This window comes from Pyrgilauda ruficollis, unplaced genomic scaffold, assembly GCF_017590135.1.
Source record: "Pyrgilauda ruficollis isolate IOZ18807 unplaced genomic scaffold, ASM1759013v1 scaffold40, whole genome shotgun sequence".
In the NCBI taxonomy this organism is placed as follows: Eukaryota; Metazoa; Chordata; class Aves; order Passeriformes; family Passeridae; genus Pyrgilauda; species Pyrgilauda ruficollis.
Genome location: NW_024525490.1, coordinates 11547427 through 11568500, shown reverse-complemented (window position 1 = coordinate 11568500; position 21074 = coordinate 11547427). Strand labels below are relative to the sequence as shown.

Below are 21074 nucleotides of genomic sequence, written 5' to 3'. Positions count from 1 at the left end.
CATTTACTCAGGAATGCATTACTTGAACTACTTCATCCCAATGAAAATATGAACAAAAAAATTCATGAGCAAGTTAAATTTTCCCAGACTTTGAAGTGACTTAAAGTTGAGGTACTCTTGAGAAATAACAACATATGAAGTACCTTTCTATTTTTATATAGATACATAATGTGATTTCTAAGCAGTAAAAGAAAAGCTGTAAATATTAAAGGCCTGCTTGACCTTTGCTGTAACATCCTACCTGACATCCCCTGTAGGTCTGGTATCAGCGTAGTGGTGGGTACCCAGAGTAGTTGAAATGGTGACGGGACAATACTTTAATTATGAAATCTCATGGTGGTACAGACTTAACCAGTGCAGGTGTGTAGGCTCACCACTACTACACTGCACTTTCTCTAACATCCTCTTGCCATCCCTGACCTTTCTGCTCAGAGCTGAGACCATGAAAACACAGATGAGGGAAGATGTGTCGCTTGCAGTGCCAGCCTGGCCCAAGCGTGGCAACACAAGACAAAGGGACAGCCAGAGCAGACACGAGAGGACATCTAGAAGGGTTGTTGACCTGGGAGAGGTGGGCGTTAGAAACGGAGTGCAGAGGTGAGGAGAACCTGGGACTCAGCAGCGGGTGCAGTGGGACTGGGATGAGCTGTGCAATGGGCTAAAGCTCAGAGCCAGCTGGGATGGGCTGTGTGACCAGAGATCCTCCTGCCGAGCCAGCAGCGCCGGTGGAACAGAGCCTTGCTCCTGGCTGCTGATCACAGCCAAACCCCTCTGTCAGCAGATAGTTTTGAAACTTGCTTGCAAAGTGCTCTGTGCCTTTCTAGTATCAAACTGCCTCGAGGCTGACACCCTGCTATTGCTATAAATTATTTTGTTAACTTAGAGTGCAGACTTCTATGCAGGCCATACAAAGGATCTAAGCTCTTCTGACAATCTGTTAAAGTGCCTGTAAAATGCCACATCATTACATTTCAATAATCAATATCTTAGTGTTTGCCATTGTGTATGCAATTTCCTCTTTTTAAAGAATATTTAGGTCTACCAAACAATTGTTGGGATTGCAAAGGACACAGTAAGTAGAGTAAGCAGAACACTGGTCTGCTCAATGCATGTGATCATTTGTAATTGCACAATCAAACACATTTCGTACAGAAACCTTTCCTCTGACACTGGAAAAATAGAAACATACCAAGATGCATCAGCTTTGCACACAAGAAGCAACAATCTCTCTGTAGGACCCCAGCTTCATCTTTTGGAAAGTATTTAGTAAATGAGATAAAGGAATATGAAATGGGAGAGAATGATTAAGACTTGTTTAGATTTCCCTGGAAAATGTGACTCTACTGTTGCGTTGGTGTGACGGATTTCCTACACAATGCTAGTTAAGTCATGTGAAGCTAATTTACAGGGATTGTGAATGCTTTTCACTCTAAGAATGGTTCTCATTTTGGGGAGCATATTGGATCCGGGCTCAGATGTGCAGGAGTCTGGAGCATCCATTCCTGGGCACAGGCAGAATCACAGGGATTGTGATCTGCATGCACTACCACTCTGCTGTGCTCTGAAACCCACACCCGATGTACCCCAGAGCAGGTGTCCCAAGCAAAACCTTGGTCCCTTTGTACTTATACCTCCCACCCAGAAATTAATAATTCTGTTCTCAGCAGAGTCTGAAAAGAGTGAGGTAAATAACATATTGAATAAAAAGCTTAAATTCAGTCTCTAAGCAGCTGCTTTTCAAATGAGCTCTGTCCAGTCTATGTGCTGAATGAGGGTCCTAAGGAAAAAGAATTAAAGATCATTAAATTAGACAGTTTCTCAAAAATGTAAACTCACATCCATTTTTAGTGGATAATAATATTTGAAATTCTATGCTTTCAGTGCTTTTGGCTATTGAAAGCTTTCTAAGAAAAGTGGAAAGTGAATGGGAAAGGAAAGAGGAAAGCAAAGGCAAAAGGGAAAGGGAAGGGAAGCCTTCTTCCTAGGTCCCCTCACAAAGTCTGAAAAAGTGACTGTGGGCAATACGGGGAATCATTAGGGAAATAGAAGGAATCCTCAAATTCTTTTATGCTGTTTTGGGAACAAAAGGGCTGGTTTAGGACTTCTTTAAAGCAGAGAGCTAGCAGAATGGTGCTTTTCAGACCTCACCAGACTTGGTTAGGCTTGCTACTATGCATGGATTTTCAAAAACAAACACGCCCGTATACTAAATCCCCAGGGGATTTTCTTCATGTATTCATGCCTTTATCAACCGATCTTAAGATCAGCCAGCGCGTACCAGCAGTACTACTGCCACTTCAAACACCGGGAAGACAAGAGGAAAGCAACAGGAGCTTTTGTTGAGCCAGCGGAATCAATCGGCAGCTGGGACTGGGAAGCAGCAGCGCTTCGTGCATCCCAGTCCAGTCAGGCAAAAGCAACTCCCAGCGGTTCTCTGCGATCAGATTATTATTTCTTAATCGTTCACCTACGAACCGTGCCTATAAAGAGCCCGGAGGGGCTGTCAGTAACAAAGCCCGGGAGAGCTGCCCCGGCCCCGCCCGCCCGGGCGAGCGCAGAGCGCGGGGCGCAGCCTCACCTGGCAGCGGCGCCGCGGAGCCGGGCCCGCCACCGCCCCCCTTGGATGCCGTTCTGGTTGCTTAAAAAAAAGAAAAGAAAGAAAAAAAATAGGTCTAGTTATAAGGTATGATAATTGTTTTTTCCTTATTTTTAATTTTTTAAAAATTGTATTTTAATTTGAGCGCCGCTAATTGCTGTGTGCATGCGCAATTCGCTGGTTCACTGAGCGCACCGGGCAGTGGCGTAGGCGCGGGCGGGACGGAGCGAGGCTGGAGCGGAGCGGGCGCTCCGGGATGCTCGACAGCCCCGGCTCCAGGCGGGCAGGACAGCGCTGAGGGGCCGGACCGGCCCCGGGCTGATGTAGCGGTGGGCTGGAGCCTTGGAAGGTGCACCTGGTGGGGCTGTGCTGTGCGGCTTCCCCTCCCGAAGCGCGCACCGAGGGGTCAGGGAAGGATAACCGCAGCCCGGAGACAGGTTTGGCAATTCTCATCTCTCGGCTGAACGCTGCTTCGCCTTCGCTCTCAGATACTGTGTTCCTGTTTCTGTGCATCCCCCTTCCCCTCCTCTAACCTCTGGAATTAATGTGGATGATACTGTTGTGCAGTCTGAAAGGATGTCTGTCGGGTTTTGTTCTTAAAGATCTTTAGTGTTTTTCTTACGTGACCAGTGTGCTGGAAAGGTGGGGGGACGCTGAATTTAATAAGTGTTTGTATTCCAAAATACTACCTTCAGTCACTGCTCAGTTGGAGTAAGACACTTTCAATACAAATTAACTATTTCAGCAAACTGGATTTTAATTTTTACAAAATCAGCATAAGAAACAGAAGACAAACTGTTGTGGATTACAAGCAGTGGGGTCTCCTAAGGAAGAAAACATTTCCTTTACTTTCAGTATGTTTTGGAAACTATCGTGCAGTTTAGAAGCAGCAAGAATATGAATTTGCTTGTTATATAGTTTGATACAATCACTTTCCAAAAATTAATTCAGCAATGAAGAACATGCACTTTTTTACACTTTGTATATTAGGTAGCCACAAAAAATTGTCTTTAACTTTACTAGAACTTTTTTAAACAAGATTTTATTTGTTTTCAGAGTTGACCCTGTGATAAACTGAACAAGAAGTTGGAAAGTTCTGTAGTAAGGTCATTCAGACATTTTTCTCATTCCTTACCTTTAAAATGTAATGGATAGTAAGGAGAAAGTAACACAGATGTGCTTTATTCTTTTTCTTGCCATGAGATCTGATCTCGTTTTCATATTTCTTCTCCCAGTTGAGATGGCTATATGGGAAGTACTGAAGCTGATGATTCGAAAGTGTGACCTAATCACCTAATTTAAGTCTTAGGCCCGATTGTTTTGTTTCCTAGAGAGTCTGACGATCTTTTGTTTCTCTTTGACTTCAGCTCAAGTTGTAAGTACTCAGAACTAGCAAAATTCAGCCTTTTGGGTATCTCAGCCTGGCCCCAAATATGAAAGCACTGGGAAATAGTCCTGACATGTGGAGCATTTCCCAGTGGCCGTAGAAATAATCTTCAAAATCAGCTGTTGTACATTAAACAGAGGAAAAAAACAAAGGGAACTCCTTTATTGAGTTAAACTACCTCTTGCTGGTTTTCATTGTCCTGGGATTACAGACTCTTGCATCACTTAATGGGCAGCAGCTTTTTAGCTACCACTGGGAAGTTGTCGAGTCTCTCTAATTCTGCATGTACAGTAGCAGACTTTGGGTTTGAAGTGGGAAGATGAGTTTGCAAGGACATTTGCTTTCCAACTGGAAATTCTCTTGGGATTGCTGTGTGAGTGGCACAGAAATGCTGTTGGCCCCTCAGGTGGAAGCAGCCTTCATCAGCTCTCAGTCAGCTGATCCTTAGAGTGACCGAGTCCTCATTAATGTATTTGCCTTAACCCCCACTTACTGGCCATCCGTGAAATGGGATAGAAGTCATTACACCCCATAGCAACAGACTTTTTGGAATGTAAATGGCAAAGTAAGGTACTGCAGGAATGGGAAGTCACATAGCTTTGTGCTAGAGCAGCAGTGAGAAACTCTGTGGGTCTCCAGGCTGGGTATGAACTCAGTAAGGTCCCCTAGAGACCTTAACCTGCTTGCCTCCTTTCCATCCTCTTTCTTCTGACTGCTGTTCCTCCTGCTGCCAGTTTTGATAGCAAGAGAAATCCCCCTCCTCCAGATTGCCCTCTTCATTAGCTCCTCCTTTAAGTGCTTAATTAAACACTGGGAGACACCTTGGGAAGCTTGGCTTTGTTTGTTTGCAGAGCAGGGGCCTAAAACAGGCCAACACAGCTGAACTGCGGTGCTGAAATGCTGATGTGTATGCAAACCATGGGAGCAGCCTATGGCCTTTCAGGGCATCATCTGGCTTGCCCTGCTTTCCCAGGATTTCCTTGTGTAGGTGAGTGCCCATTTCTATGCTAGAAGTGGAAAAGGTTGTACGAGTACCTGTGATGTTTTCTCATCTTGCTGGAAGTACAAACAGAAAGGGAGGTACACACACTGGTATGATTATCAATAAATGTTTGGGGCGCTGTTTGCTGTTGCATGCTCTGTTTTAAACACTTGGAAGTGGATTTTTTTTGAGAGGAGACATGACTAAAGAAATGAAGCCGCCTCACTGGAGGAATAGAGTTGTAGCTATCAGAATCCCACTGCACTTCTGTTGATTGATTCATAGCTTGGAGGAGGGAAGGGGAAGCAGAAAGACTGTGCAGTGAAACACTTCAGCACCAAACCTAAAGGCAGGAGGAGAGGGACAGCCTGGTTGTTGCCCATCCCCTCCTGCATTCTTCCTTGCTAGCTACTTCCAGCACACCATTCATGAGAGTTGTTAAAACTAATTCCATAGTTGCTCTTCCTCCAGTCCGATGTCTTTCTCTTCAGCTGAGATTGGTTGCTGAAAGTTTTCAGGCTCCTCCCTCCCCAGCACTGCTGCCAGCAGAGCTCTCCTGCTGCCCCAGCACTGCCTGGTGTGGCTGTGACAGCTAAGGCTGCTGGGGATGCAGGAGAGGCAGCTCCCTGTGCAGCAGGGACCATGTCAGCTTGCAGCAGTAGCTTCCTTACTCCAGCATCCTGCACCATGCCAGTCAGGCTTCTTTATTTATAGAACAAAGTCTGAGCAGCAGCATCCTGGGGTGCTCGTTTTTAACTGAGGCAGTTAACAGCTGCACACAGTCATCACACCTGAGAGTTTGCTGCTTGTTTATACAGTACTGCAAGGGGTAATGTGCCTGTCTTGAGTACTGGACCTGTTCCTCAAATACTGTGGGGAGGACAGACAGTAAGGAGAGGGAGAGAGCACCAGGACCCCCATGGCAGCGTGTATTCAGGAACTGACTCGGGCTGCAGGCTTTGACATGGTACTCCTGGGGAAAAGAGGTGCCACACAGGCTGCAGCAGTGCTGTCCACAGGAGGGCAGGGAGTACGGTCCCTCTCTGGGCAGAGAACTGGATCACATCTGCTTGCTTCATTCTGGGGACATTCAAACAAACCCCTGAGACTCTTACTGATGAATGCAGCTTATCCAGTTGTATCCAAACATTTCTCATTTCTTTTTCTAAAGAAACACAAACCAAGACACCACAGGCAGGGACTAGGCTGGGGGGGTATCAAATTGTTGGGTTGTCAGTGTTTTGGTTGTATCTAATGTTTCAGTATTAAAGGTTTTGTTTGTTTTGATTTTGATCCTGAATGCAGGTGCTTTCAGCCTCTTGACAACCCAGCATGCAGTTGCTCTGGCTGACACATTGAAGACCAGGTGCTGCGAGTCTGAAGGGCTTTTAGTGTTGCATAGGAGCCCATGTAGATCGGTGTTACTTAGCAAACATGAGCAGCAGCAGTCAGATGAGAAGCCTGATAGCAGCAAATGTGCTGTGAGGGTCAAGAGGGGATAACCTCACCTTGCAGTCCTGCTGAAATTCCAGTTTAACCACTGAGGTATGAAAGCTGTACAAAGATGGAAAAGCGGGAGCAAGTTTAAACTCAGCTTTATTTTAGTCTCTAGAAGTAACACTGAAAAGGTATAGATTTTTTTTTATTTTTAAATTACTTTGGAAATTAACACATGTATTTGTGTGCTGTCTTCCAATTCCTCCCCACAGATCCAGATATTAGAAGCAGTTCCCATATACATGAAAAACAGAAGTATTGTTAAGTATCTTCTCTGAAAGTTGGCTTGTCTTATTTGAGACATGTAGTTTCTCTGTGCTAAAGCTGAGGCAGAATGAAGTGCTGAATGTTGCTTTATTTTCCCAGAGGGGCCAAGCTGGTTATTCCCCACTGCTAGCACTCCTGCAAGGCAGTGACAGGGCTAACATGCTTTCTTCTCTTGCTCAGCCTCATGACTGGCATTTTCTTGTCTTAGTTTAACAGGTATTTGCAATTTTTTTTCAGTGGCTTTCTTGGCAGATTTTCCAAGTAGACTCTCAGGTAATCGCGTGGAACCATGTGTGGTCAGTACATTATTTTGCACTGGCGTGTACTCCCTGGAGCAATTGCTGGGTGAAAATCACATGTGCAGGCCTAGGAATTACAAATCAAAGACAGTTTTCTAAGCATCTCTAGGCATTTGGGTGTCAAGATTTTTTTTTTTTTAAGCGTTTTTTCTGGGGTTTTTTTAATTTGTAGGGGTCGCCTTAAAATTTTCTTGTGGGACAAGGGAGGCTGGAAACATTCTCCTATGTTTGTGACTTTGGAAGATGTGTCATTTAGAGCACTACCAGGTTCGACTACACTGTTCTGTCATGGCAAACAGTATTTTTGTGGAAGGGTACATACTATTCCGTTAAAAACATACTCTGGGGGAGATGAGGAAGAGTTCTTGGCTGAAACATTTGCATGAAGCACTGAGACAGAGTAGCCAGGGAATATATTGCATGCTAATAAAGTTCCTTCTTCAGTGTGAAAAGTGCATGCTTTGTGAGTGACAGTGGGTCTTTTTTTACCTTTTGACATTCTAACTTGACCAATAATGAGGCATCCACCAGCATGCCTTTTCAGTCCTTTCCAAAGAGCTGCCACAATTAAAGAGACTTTTCTTTTGAGAATAATCTGTGACCCAGCAAGGTTGGCTGCAATGTTTGTTTGTTTTTCTCTCTACCGCTGGTTCCTTCTATTCTCTTACTCCCACATCCTATCCGAGTCTTGCTTTCAAATGCATTCTTCAGCCTTCTCCTTCCCTACCTACTGCATCCTGTGTTCTGCTTTCTGACTTCCTTCTCTTTTCTTATGGCTTTTCTTTCCAGTTCCTTTTGATTCTGGTCCCTCGGGAGCAAGGAGTGAAACATTAACAGTTGCTGAGTTCAGAGTTAATCTGGCTCTTGCTAGGAGTGTAGAGTTCAGGTGAGGGCTCTGGGAGACACCCTTTGTGTATGACATTGTGCCCCAGGGCCCTTGGCACCACTTCATTGCTGGAGTAGCAGAGAGGAATGTATATCTGTGCTCCACCTGCTGTCATCTACAATCCAACGTGTAAGATAAGAAAACTGATAAAAGTTGATCTTTGCTAAGATATGGATGTTCCAGTTACTGCAAATTAATTACCAGGCGTTAATTGCTCTGCTATTACCACCTGGATGTGCGTCTCAGTTATAAAAAGGAAGCTGAGAAGCTTCAGACTTAGGGTAAGCAAAGCAAGTGGATTTGAATTATCTCGTGTCTTGATAGAGGATATGAGAACTGTAGGTGCTATAACAGTGGTTCGAAAAAATATTATTTCACAGTAAATTCAGTGTGCATACCTGTGTCTTTCTAAGTCAGACTGCTGCTTTTGCAATAAGGCTCTTAGATTGGTTGGGATACATCGCTGTGTTGTCTGTATTCTTTCAGTTGAGGACCACCAGCCTCATAAATCTGTGCTTAGAACATGTGCCAGAACTTCCTATGTTGGTGTCAACAGATCCTGAATATAAATCACAGGTATAAAATAGTTATATTACTCCATGTTGCATGGTGAAGGCTGGGTAATGTATGCCTTTATTATCTTTCTGAGGAGACACCTAATTTGGATATATGGCGAGCTTTTATATTGTCTGAAAACGCAGCTTTAGAGGCCATACAGAGAAGAGTACTTTCCAGATGAGGGCAGCTATAGCCAAAGGTTTGACTAGTCTGATCCTTGTGGTTCACAACATCTACTAAGTGAAATGTAGAAGAAGAAACCTTTTAACCTAAATTTTCCAGCACAGTGACTATTATCTTCCTACTAATTTCATATGCCTGTGATGCCCAGATGGTTATCAGTTGTGTGCTACTGTAATCTTCTGTCCTGCTGGTTTATTTGTAACCAGGATTGGTCTGTATATGTGTGGCTCCATATGACAATTAGTTTAAATCTTTTACCTTTATTTACAGATTTTTCTGTATGCAAGACATAAAGAGGAATCCACTTGGTAAAACAAATTTGGTATAAATGTATTAGTGAGTAGATAATACCTGTCCTGTTGGGATATTATATACTTTTAACAACATCATCCTAACAGAGAAATAAATGTAAGGAAATTAAAACCTGATGTATTTGTTACCTGTACATGTAGAACAGTTTACTGTGTTTCAGATTTCTAGATGATTTTATGTATTTTTTTTTAATTTCTGTAATTCAAAAGACTTAGTTTGGGAACACAACTGTAGTAGGTAGTTATTTCTTGAATACTAAATAAAATTAATAAATTAATTATTAATTAATAAAAAAGAAGCTAAAATAAAGGTGATTTTAAAAATACAGAGATAACACACAGACATATATATACATTTTAGTCTAACACATCTCTTCTAACTTGTTTCAGGTTGAAGAAACTTCTTGAGCAGGAGAAGATCTATCAAGCCCGGAAGGAGAAGGAGCATACAAAGAGAATCAATAAACTAAGAGAAGAACTAGTCAAGCTCAAATCATTTGCACTCATGCTGGTGGATGAAAGACAAATGCATATTGAACAACTTGGTCAACAAAGCCAGAAAATACAGGACTTAACCCAAAAACTAAAGGAAGAAGAAGAAAAGCTTAAAATTATTAGTGCAAAAACAAAAGAAGATGGACAAAAACTGATGAAATTAGAGGCAGAACTTGAACACAAAACATCATCATTTTGTCAAGAACATGAGGAGATGACTGCTAAACTGGCTAATCAAGAGTCACATAATAGACAACTAAGGCTCAAGCTAGTGGGGCTGACTCGCAGAATAGAGGAGCTAGAAGAAACTAACAAAAATCTTCAAAAAACTGAGGAGGAACTTCAAGAATTAAGAGATAAAATAGCAAAAGGGGAATGTGGGAACTCTAGCTTAATGGCAGAAGTGGAAAACCTCCGCAAGCGCGTGCTTGAAATGGAGGGGAAAGATGAAGAGATCACAAAAACCGAATCCCAGTGCAAAGAGCTGAAAAATAAACTGCAAGAGGAAGAGCATCATAGCAAAGAGTTGAAACTTGAAGTGGAAAAACTGCAGAAAAGAATGTCAGAATTAGAGAAGCTGGAAGAGGCTTTCAGTAAAAGCAAGTCGGAATGCACTCAGCTACACTTAAACTTGGAGAAAGAAAAAAATTTGACTAAGGATTTGATAAATGAGCTGGAAGTGGTGAAGACTCGAGTGAAGGACCTTGAGACATCTGAAAGCAAGTTGGAAAAGGCTGAAATAAGCTTAAAAGATGACCTTACAAAGCTAAAGTCGTTTACTGTAATGTTGGTTGATGAGCGAAAAAATATGATGGAAAAAATAAAACAGGAGGAAAAAAAGGTTGAGGGCCTAAACAAGAATTTTAAAGTTGAACAAGGGAAAGTTATGGATGTAACAGAGAAATTAATAGAAGAAAGTAAGAAATTTTTGAAACTGAAATCTGAAATGGAGGAAAAAGTATCTAGTTTGACAAAGGAAAGGGATGAGTTAATTGGCAAACTGAGAAGTGAAGAAGAAAAATCATCTGAATTAAGCTGTAGAGTTGACCTGTTAAAGAAAAGAATTGATGGTATGGAGGAAGTAGAAAGAGAAATTACAAGAGGTCGAACTAGGAAAGGAGCAGAGCATGGTTGTCATGAGGACAACAAGATTAAGGAACTTACCATTGAAATCGAACGACTGAAAAAACGTCTCAAACAACTGGAAGTGGTTGAAGGGGATTTGATGAAGACTGAAGATGAGTATGATCAGCTAGAGCAGAAATTTAGGACTGAGCAGGATAAAGCTAATTTTCTTTCTCAACAGTTGGAGGAGATGAAACTCCAGATTGCCAAAACGAAAGCAATAGAAAAAGGAGAAGTGGTGAGCCAGGAAGCAGAGCTGAGGCACAGGTTTCGTCTGGAAGAGGCCAAAAGCAGAGATTTGAAAGCAGAAGTTCAAGCACTTAAGGAAAAAATCCATGAGCTCATGAACAAAGAAGACCAGCTTTCTCAGCTCCAAGTCGATTATTCAGTTCTACAGCAAAGGTTTATGGAAGAGGAAAACAAAAACAAGAGCATGGGGCAGGAAGTTTTGAACCTGACAAGAGAGCTGGAGCTTTCTAAGCGTTACAGCCGTGCTCTGAGGCCCAGCATGAACGGGAGAAGAATGGTTGACGTTCCCGTGACGTCCACCGGCGTGCAGACAGATGCTCTAAGCAATGAAGCAGCAGAAGAAGAAACTCCAGCAGTGTTTATAAGGAAATCCTTCCAGGAGGAGAATCATATAATGAGCAATCTGCGACAGGTAGGTCTGAAAAAACCCATGGAGCGTTCTTCAGTTCTTGAGAGATATCCTCCGGCAGCAAATGAGCTCGCTATGAGGAAATCCTGGATACCATGGATGAAAAAGAGGGAAACTGGGGCTCAGACAACGCCTGATAAAGGAGCCCGAAGCCACAGTAGTCCGGCACATCCCGGGGAGGTTGTCCTTTCACCAAAGCAGGGTCAACCTCTTCATATTCGGGTGACACCAGACCATGAGAACAGTACAGCAACTTTGGAGATAACCAGTCCATCTGCAGAGGAATTTTTTTCAAGTACCACTGTCATTCCTACTTTGGGAAATCAGAAGCCACGGATAACCATCATTCCCTCTCCAAATGTTATGCCACAAAAAGGAAAAGGCAGTGAAAGTCCCATGGGCCCAGATCGTTCCATGTCTCCAGTCACTATAACAACATTCTCCAGGGAAAAGTCCCCAGAGGGAGGGAGAGCACCCTTCGCTGACAGACCTGCATCGCCAATTCAGATCATGACAGTATCGACATCTGCAGCGCCGGCAGAAATCTCCGTCTCTCCACAGTCACAAGACATGACCATGGGCAGGGCTGTCTTCAAAGTCACGCCAGAAAAGCAAACCGTCCCAACTCCAATCCGCAAGTACAATGCCAATGCCAACATTATTACAACAGAAGACAACAAAATCCACATCCACTTGGGCTCCCAGTTCAAACGTTCTCCCAGTGCCGCGCCCGACGGCGCGAGCCCTGTGATAACAGTCCGACCAGTGAACATCGCGGCAGAGAAAGAGGTGGTCACTGGTACTGTCCTTCGATCACCTCGCAGCAACCTGTCCCCACGACCTGCAGCCAGCAAGGTGACAAGTACTATCACCATCACACCTGTTACGACCTCTTCCACACGAGGAACACAATCAGTGGTAAGCAGTGTGATCTCATGGTGTGGTCTTCATGGTAGGGAGAAGGACAAACCATAGCTTGGGTTTGAGACACCAGCAGGGAAAATGGGAGGAGTGAGGAGAAACTCTTGTCTTCCCTACATTTCTTCTAGGCTCAAGCTTAATTACATAATCAGAGTTTGCCCGATTCATGTATTTTTGTACCAGTGTTGGATGCTGGTACGCTTTTGGTATTATCTCCGAAAGCAATTAACTTCCAGAGGAAGTCTCTTCAAAGTTATTTTTGTAATGGCAATCCAGCAAAATTACAAGTGAGAGACAGAGGGACAAACAATGATGAGCATGACAGAGCAGGAAACTGTATTTTTATTTTTTATGTGTGCAATATCTGAATTTGGAAAATTCACGTTTTTTTGGCTCAGCTGGCAAGTCTTTAGACTCTAATATGCAGGCTGTCATTTCTTTGATACAATCCCATGATCCCCATATAATTCAGTTAATATCTGCTATATTACTGAGCTCCAAAATAAATAAGCAGACATGTTATCATTGCTTACAGCTCCAAGCCTCTTTAGCCAGTGAATAGTAGAGCTTTTTCTGTTCCTCTGAACTTCTGTAAGTGCTGTATTACAATAGAGCTTCGTGTAGCATTTTTTTTTGCTTTCTCTTTGGGCTTCTGTGGTGGTAGTCCAGCTTCTTTTTCATAGTGAAAGACTTCTCACCTCTGTCTTTAACCATAATGGGCAGTATTTATTGATAGTCCTGCCCCAGTTTATTACTGGACATATGTTTTTATTACTTGAGCTGGAAATAGCCTGGGAAAGAAGAATTTGACCAAAACAGAAAACCAAATGTACTGTATTAGTCCAAAAACTTACTTAGCTAGAGAGAGTCTGCAACAGATGCTTAGGGGAATATTATTTTGAGTGGGTAAACACACAGTAATGTTTCCCTCAGTGTCTGTTCCCAGTTTTTGGCAATAGGTGGGTATTTCTCTCTGAACCAGAGCCTGTAGCCACATCTTTGTCTTTAATAGACCATGGCAGAGTTTTCTTCTATTTATTCTTTTAATTGCTTTTTGAACTTATTTACACTGTTGTTTCTACATCAGGGGGCAGTGAATTCAGTTGTGGGCTTTAAGAAAAGCTCTTTTGTTTGATACCTTTTATGCAATACCTTCATTGGTTACAGCCTTTTTCTTGTATCTTGACAAATACTGAATAGTCATCCCCTACTCAATTGTCCGTGCTGCTCGGGAGTCAGCAGAGCCCTACAACACGCCTTGTCAGCCATCTCTTCCCAAGCTGAAATGTCGAAGTGTATTTAAGATACACTTTCACACTTCTGGAGAGAAGCTGCCACTCCCATTTATGACTTTGGAATTAAGAAAGCTTGCATTCATCACACAGATCTGTCTGGAATTGCACATGCACTCGCTCTCTCTTCCCACTTATATAAAGTATTGTAGATACTTTATTATACAGTGTTTCCTTACATATTAGAGGCAATTGTTCATTTTTTAAAGTCTTGAATTAATTTACAAATTCCTTTGTCTCTCAGAAGCCTGGATAACTTTTTTTTTAAACTTTTTTCTTTTAACTAGATGTCTGTCTCTACTGTGATGATGCAGTGAACCATGGCAGACAAAAACTTTTTTGTTTTGTTTTTTTTTTTTTTTTCTGGCTAAAAACTGGCTTCTTTCTTCACTTTATCCTCCCTGATTTGGAATGTAAGGAAAATAGTTCAGCCATAAGATTTACTTTATCTTATGCTTCCCTTGGGTTTTTAATGTCCCTAGTCAGCTGAACAGGCAACTTCGAACAAGCTCAAATATGTCTTTTCCTCCCCGACCTCTTGGAAAGAAAAAAAAGTGTATTCACCATCTGTTTTGCAAATGACAACTTTACAAACACACTTCACTGCCCCTAGTCAGAAAACCCAAGCAGTGATCATTTACTCAGTAACCCTAGACGAAACCAACAGATACAATTTTGAGGGTTTAAGTTAATAACATTGAACAGGACAAACTGATACACAGCTTCTTTTTTAGCTCAGTGGTTTTAATTTTTGTCTTAACTCTCCTCACACAAGATGCTTTGTACAATGTATTAATGCCTTTTTTATGGCAGCCTATGGATTTGGATAGTTCCCACAGAAACAGAAAAAATGGTGTTTAGTCCTCCTTCGCTTGATTAGAGTCAAACTCACTCCCAGGAAAATACTTGGACTGTCCTAGCAGACCTAGGAAATGATTTTTTTTTAATTGCAAACGGACTACAGAGACCAGAGGATATGGAGACCAAAATGAGCTTGCTTGTCAGTCTTCCCTTAGCACATTGGCCCAAATTTCTGTTCCCAGGACAGTTCATATAGTTTACAGAAAAAATCTCACAGAATAAAGCCAAGTATTCTTTGGAAAAAAACCCGAAACGGTGGTGCCTACACCCTGTTTGATTTAGGCCTTAAATTTGGTTTTAGGATTGCTGGTGAATGTGGATCTTCTTTGGCTACCATGACGGCTGTCAGTCCTATAATCACTTAATCCCTGTGCTCCCCACCTCCTACAAGCCTGGCATTGAGTGCCAGCTGTTTATACTGCCAGGGTACACAGTGACTCCAGTGCCATGCAAATCTGCGGGGAGCAGAGGGAATCCCGGCTGCAGCAGAGCCAGCACGGTGGCACTGCACCAACCATGCAGGGCATCCTGTGACCACGGCAGGAAGGCCCAGCTGAGAAGCTGCTGGGTGCCAGAGCGAAGGGGACAAGTGTTTATGCAGCTGTAAGGCCACTTGCAATTGGACAACGCTTAGTTTGAGATTGGCATCTAAATGTAGCTCTGTGTAGGTGTCCCATGTCTGCTCTAAGCTGCTGCTGGAGCTCCTGGAGGTGCAGGGGGCAGCTCACCTGCCCCTGCAGAGGTGTTGTGCTGCTGGCTGTGTGCCTGTGGCAGCTGAGACGTGTGTAAGGCTGGGAGGGATAAATGACCTGTACCTTTCTGCAGTGGCAGCTGATGGGACGCCTCAGATGGCACGAGATGCCGCAGCGTGGGCAACCGAGTCAGTGTGTCGTCTGTGTGCTCCCCATGGCAGCACTGAGGCCTGTGTGCTGGCCTGGGGTGACTGGGGGGTGATGCAGCTGAGACAGGGCTAGCTTCTGGGTGAGCTGAATTGCCCACTGGCCCCGCTGACTATCTCGAATCCGCCTAGATCTCAAATCCCAGCCTTTCAGGATAAAGTTACCTAAACATACTTTATTTTAGTGCCATTTTCAGTGCTGTCAAGTAGTCTACCTACCTTCCAGCTGCCTTATCAGAAGTTTTAGGTCTCCTTGGGTCATCTGTGTTGTCTACCAGCCCTGTGTACCTTGCTTGAGTAGCCCAGGGCATTTCAAGTTGCACAAGGTGTCTGTTGGTCACTGAACTCAACCATTTCTGTCCAGGGCAAGCTGGGGCCTGATCAGGTTGAGAACAAATGCTGAAAAAGCACTTTTTTACTTAAAATATTCCAGAAGCCAGCGTATGCATGAAAGCAGTCTCTTTGTGTGTCAATAAAATGCACCAAGCAGGATCTGTTACAAACTACTCAAACATGCTACGTGTTCTGTATGTTCAGATTGCTTTTTTCCTTTAATGGGACTACCAACCTTACTGCAACTTCACAGGTTAATACACCTGTGTCTGCAGTGAGAGCTGATTATGACTGCACCATAGCAGATGCATGTGTTCATCTCGCTCTCAGTAATGTCTTGTGTAACCTCACTGAGTCCCTGTTCCAGCACCATGTCTTTGCCTTGCCAGCTCAGATCCAGCTTGCATCACCCAGCATCTCACAGGGCTGCATCTTGGGCACTCCATTCCAGCTGTGTAAGGGTTAGTTTCTGGTTGGAGCCACATTCCTGGACCCACCAGAAGACAGCAGCCTACAGACAAACAGCAGGAAGGAATGATGGAGAGACAGGCAGTCCTGTGGGCTCTCTGCACAGATGCTACAGACGTGGGCTGGATGTGTTCTCTGCTTGCTGCCCCTTCCCGCGCCCAAGGGGACAAGCCGGCTGGGGAGGCACCTTTGTGCCATCTCACTTGGCAAACACAAAATGCTTTTGCAGCTGCCTGGGAAGTAGGCGTTAGCTTCCATCAACACGTTAGTATGCTGGAATGAAGGCAACTAAGAAATTTAAAGCAAGTTAGAGTTCTTTTCAAAGTGCTTTTGAGTGATTTAGGCTTGAAATGAGTAACTTGAAAGCACCCAAATCCTTAGTTAATAATTTACATGTGAATAAAGCTGAAGAAATGCCTGAGATTCCAGCTACTCCATTTGATTGCCTCATGTTTACTCACTGTGGGACTCTTTCAGGGAGTACAAGATGTTTGTCATTTGGGTTCCCTGGGATGTTGACATATTTTCCAAGGCTGATGGAATGCATTTGCATGTTTTGCCCTACAGAATTGTATGGGCCTAACTTGTTTTGACATCTACATGTGAGTTCCATATTAGCCTTTAGACTGCTATTGTAAATGTTGCTTTTATTTATTGAAAATGGCTTCCTTCCTGTCAGGCAGACAGCATTCAAGTTTTCCAATTGTGATTTTTTTTGAGTGTACACATGGGGTTTTGAGCTGTTCTTAGAAGATTAAGGAATGGTTTTCCTTTGCATGCTCAGGATGCAGACAGAAAACTCTGATGCCACTGGCTGAAAAACATTTGTAGAGCATTTTAAAGTAAATGTTCAAATGCATGTTGCAGCTGACATGAGCTCCCAGTCCAGTCTATTTCAGTAGTTTAGTTTTACTTTGCTTATATGTCATAAGTTGCAGAGTTTAGTCATTTAGCAGGTGGGTGTAGCTAGGATTCCAGGATTTCTGGAGAATTGTTCTTTTTTTGTCAGATCAAAGTCTTAATCCATAATGCGAACAGAAATGTCAGTCACATAGGAAATTCAGGCGAGACACTGAAGTTGTCACCATTATCATTTGGGTCTGTATTGCACATTGCAGGAGATAAAGCCGGTTTCCTTCCAGAATTGTCATGTTTATAAGTATTTTCTTTAAGTCATGGTTTATATGGGGTAGCTCCAGATTTGACCTTGAAGAGTACGCAGATCATTATCTGGCCAAAGCTATGGGATAGCTTTGGGTACTCATTGGATACTGATTTGGATACTCATTCCATTGGGATATATGGGATAGCTTTGGCCTGGTCTCCAGCTGGGGCTTCAGAAGGACACAGCAGCTGTGTTGGGTCTGCCAGCCCCAAGCGAGCCACTTAGGCTGTTCTTATTTAAAAAAAAAAATCTGAATTACTCAAACTTGAGGATAAGTGTGCTTGCTAGGCTGTTGTCCAGGGCAGAAGACTGGCAGAGATAGTAAAATGGCTGTGTCCACACTGCCTTGAGGTATCCTTGGAAATTTGGGTTAGCAGCTTCACCCTCACCAGAGTTTCTCAAGCTGTGATTTGTGCTTGGATGGGGAAAGCCCTTTCCCACATCCCTCCTGCCATAGCCACAGGAAAAGGAAATCCAGATCTGTTCTCTGTCTCTTTCTCTCCCACCCCCCTGCTCTTCCCAGTGCAGAAATAAGTGGCCCCAGCCATTTTACTTCCCAGCATACTTTGGGAAGTAAAATTCAGTTTTATTTACAATGCTGAGTGATCATGCCCCAGCTCCTAAAATTTGGCAGTTACCCTGGATTCATCATTAGCCTCAGCTGACTCTATGCTGTTCTGAAGATCCGTGCTAGTGTCTATACAGGATGCTAATATTTTACCTGTTCTGACAGCCAAACCAATGTTGTAGTAGCCTCTAAGGCCATCCTGAACTGTGTCATGCTGTAGAATGGGAGATTTGCACAAATTCCCTTCCTTATGACATCTTGATTCAAAACCCTGCACCTCACCTCTGGGATTATCTATGATTGCAACTGTGCCTTTGGCCCTACTCTAGCAGTATGTGCCATGGCCAGGTTCCAAGTGTGAATATTACTTTGTTAATAGGCATGATTTGGGATATTGTTGTTTGAGAGGTAAATGAAGAACCAAAGAAAAGTATAAGATGAGCATGTATGAGAAAAAGTCCTTAATTCACTGCATTTTTCTCTGTCTCTTTGTTTTGCAGACAGGACAGGATGGGTCATCCCCGAGACCTACACCCACCCGCATTCCTGTCTCAAAAGGTATGAAAGCAGGAAAGCCAGTAGTGGCAGCCCCAGGAGCAGGAAATGTGACAAAATTCGAGCCTCGTGCTGAGACTCAGTCTATGAAAATAGAACTGAAGAAATCTTCAGCCAGCAGCTCTGCCTCCCTGGGCGGGGGTCAGGGCTGATGGCGATGGCTCAGGGGGTACGTTCTGCAGGTTTTACTGCTGCCATGGAAGTCAGCTCCCCTGTCTGTGTAGTTGTTCACGTTTGCCTGTACTAACAAAGTCCTGCAGCTGTCACTTAACAACAAACTAATAAGTGTGTGCACTGACTACTTAAATAACAAAATCCTTTTGTTTTCTTACTCAAGTTTAAAAAAAAAAAAAAAAAAAAGGTGTCAAAAAGGCAATTTTATGCCAGGAAGGTTTTCAGTCTAGGAAGTGAGAATGGGTAACTGAGATAGATTATTAATCTGTATTGGGAATTCTTAGTGATAGACTGGGTCATTTCTTAGTAGATCAAAGGAGGTTTGGTCACTTTAACTAGATTGTTTTCCACCTTTGCTGCTGCACGGTCTACTTTCCTTCCTGCCTTAATCACATTACTGAAATGCCACATGGCCTAGGAAAGCAATGCCAAAAGTCTTGCCATGCACACTTGAGATCCTGTTTAATGAAAGCCAGTACCTCATGTGTGGGAGAGGAAGAGAGGAAGAATGGGCACCATTGACCATGTGGCCTCTCTAGGAGCCTACCATGAAAATCACCATTTCTCAGTGGTGAGCTGCTTTCTCAAGATAGTTACTAAATTCAGGGGCATAGGGATGTTGCACAATGTTTGGCAGCAATTTAATTCTTCCAGAGAGAGTCAACACTTGTAGACAACACTTAGAACCAGGTCCCTGACTTACACACACTGGAATACTGCTAGCTCAGGGCTCAGATGAAGGCTTGTGAGCCAGAAGGTGTTTAGTCTTCAGCAAAAGCTTGAGAAACACTGTCTGGCAAAAATCAATACAATTCATTTGTGCCTGCTCCAAAGACCACTAATGGCTATGAAGCAACTCATTCCATTGACCTGACTAGGTTTTCAGTTTTCCTGCTTGGGTCTTACATTGAAACCTTACTTCCCAAGCATCCTTACATCTTAGAGGGTAAGTCAGCACAGCCTGCGGGTGGCAGGAATTGCTATCTAAAGGCACAGCTCAGGTACAGACAATGAAAGAGAGAGGCTTTGGTAAGGAAATTACCCTCACTTTTCAGTTGTTTAAAATATTTTGTCATAAAATGAAGACTGCCTTACAATACCATGGTGATTCATCATTTTTCCTTCCCTCTTTGTGATTTCCTCAGCTGTATGTTTGCATTTTTTAAGCATGTTTTAATGAATTTTTCCAGCATGGAAAAAGTGTGGATGCTGATGATTGTTAATGATTGTTTATTTAATAACAGTAGAGTTCTCAAAGCACATTAAGTGATCAGTTTTCACAGAAGAAAGTCACAACCAAAAGAAATGAAGCTGAGCAAACCAATAAATGATGGGTTTAAAGTTATATAATGCTTTAGCCACCTCAGCAAGCTGTGAAGGGCCCACTGGTTAAAACAGAGAGCAAAGTGGGAAGACTACCAATAAATTATAAATAAAATTCACAGAAAGGAAAATGCACTGGTGGGTGAAATATGAAATTTGGTCTGGGAGAAGATATTTGATGGAAGAACTCTGTCACCAAAGGTCAACAAAATTATATTCAAACCAAGCAATGTTTAGTTTTCCATCTGCTTTGCACTGCTTCTCTAATTTCACATACAGATATGATAATTATCCCATTGTAAAGCTGGCATTTTATTATTCACATGAAGGGCATTTTTTCTTTGCCACGTTAAAAAAAAAAAAAAAAAGTAGGTTTTGGTTTTTTACATGTGTAGCACCTGAAATGCTTGTTAATTTTAAGGTTCTAGTTCCTATGACATCCAAAAATCAGATTAGTATTAGTAGCATTTTTTCATAACTCCTATTCCCAGTACTTCAGATAAAACTTGGAAACTGGCATTAGCAAGCAATGTGAGTTAATATGTCAGAAATACATCAGATCCTCTCAAGGAATTCTTATCACATAAAAGCCTCAGTATGTCAGTAAATTGTTGCTGAGATCTTACTGTTCTTTTTGTAACACAGACTTTTTAACAGATATTTAAAGAAAAAAGTGGGTTTTTTTCTGGATATTCACTCTAAATACTGTCACTGAAGGAAGTTGTAAGGTCAAAACAGTCAAATAATATTGCAAACATTATCCCCAAGCTAATGTAGCTTTATACAGCTGCCTTAAGCCTTCCTTGTGTCAAAGAAACTTAGGTCCTTAGTTAACTGTTGCCATAATTCAGTGTTCTATGTGTGCCTGTGGTTGAAAATTTTGGTTTTGTTTTAGGTATAAGAAACTAATTCACCTGAAGAAACAAGCCAGCCTCACAGTACCTGAAATCTAGGGCACACAAACTGGCACAGCTAGAGCCAGAATTGCAGGCACAGGCTGGGAGTTGCTCCTGTAGGGTCAGTAGGATTTGATGAGCCAGACTTCAGAAATTCCAGAGAGGTCAGACTTAGGATCCTGTTATTTTTCCCCAGGGGCTGCACAACAAAAATGTGTCTAAAGAAAAATGAAGTCTAAAGAGCTGGAATCAGGCAGCTGGTTAAACTGTTAGCTAAAACCAGGTATTTTGTTATACTCAAAACTTTTGACATCTGTTTTAATTGACCTAATATTCTTGTTTCCTGAAGGTAGAAGAAGGGTAAGATGGAAAGAAA

General features: G+C 42.7%; 1 protein-coding gene across 4 annotated transcripts in view; it reads left to right on the top strand.

The window, feature by feature from the left end:
- The window catches only part of FILIP1 (filamin A interacting protein 1), a 101133-nt gene that overhangs the window by 75121 nt on the left and 4938 nt on the right, over nucleotides 1-21074 (top strand). For 3 of the 4 annotated variants that reach the window (XM_041477363.1, XM_041477362.1, XM_041477361.1), the window contains 2 exons: nucleotides 9357-12162; nucleotides 18251-18474. In XM_041477363.1, coding sequence (XP_041333297.1) covers nucleotides 9357-12162; nucleotides 18251-18457 — 3013 coding nt within the window. In that variant the 3' untranslated portion in view covers nucleotides 18458-18474. The remainder of the gene's footprint in view (nucleotides 1-9356; nucleotides 12163-18250; nucleotides 18475-21074) is intronic. The other variant, XM_041477364.1, reaches the window with a different exon arrangement.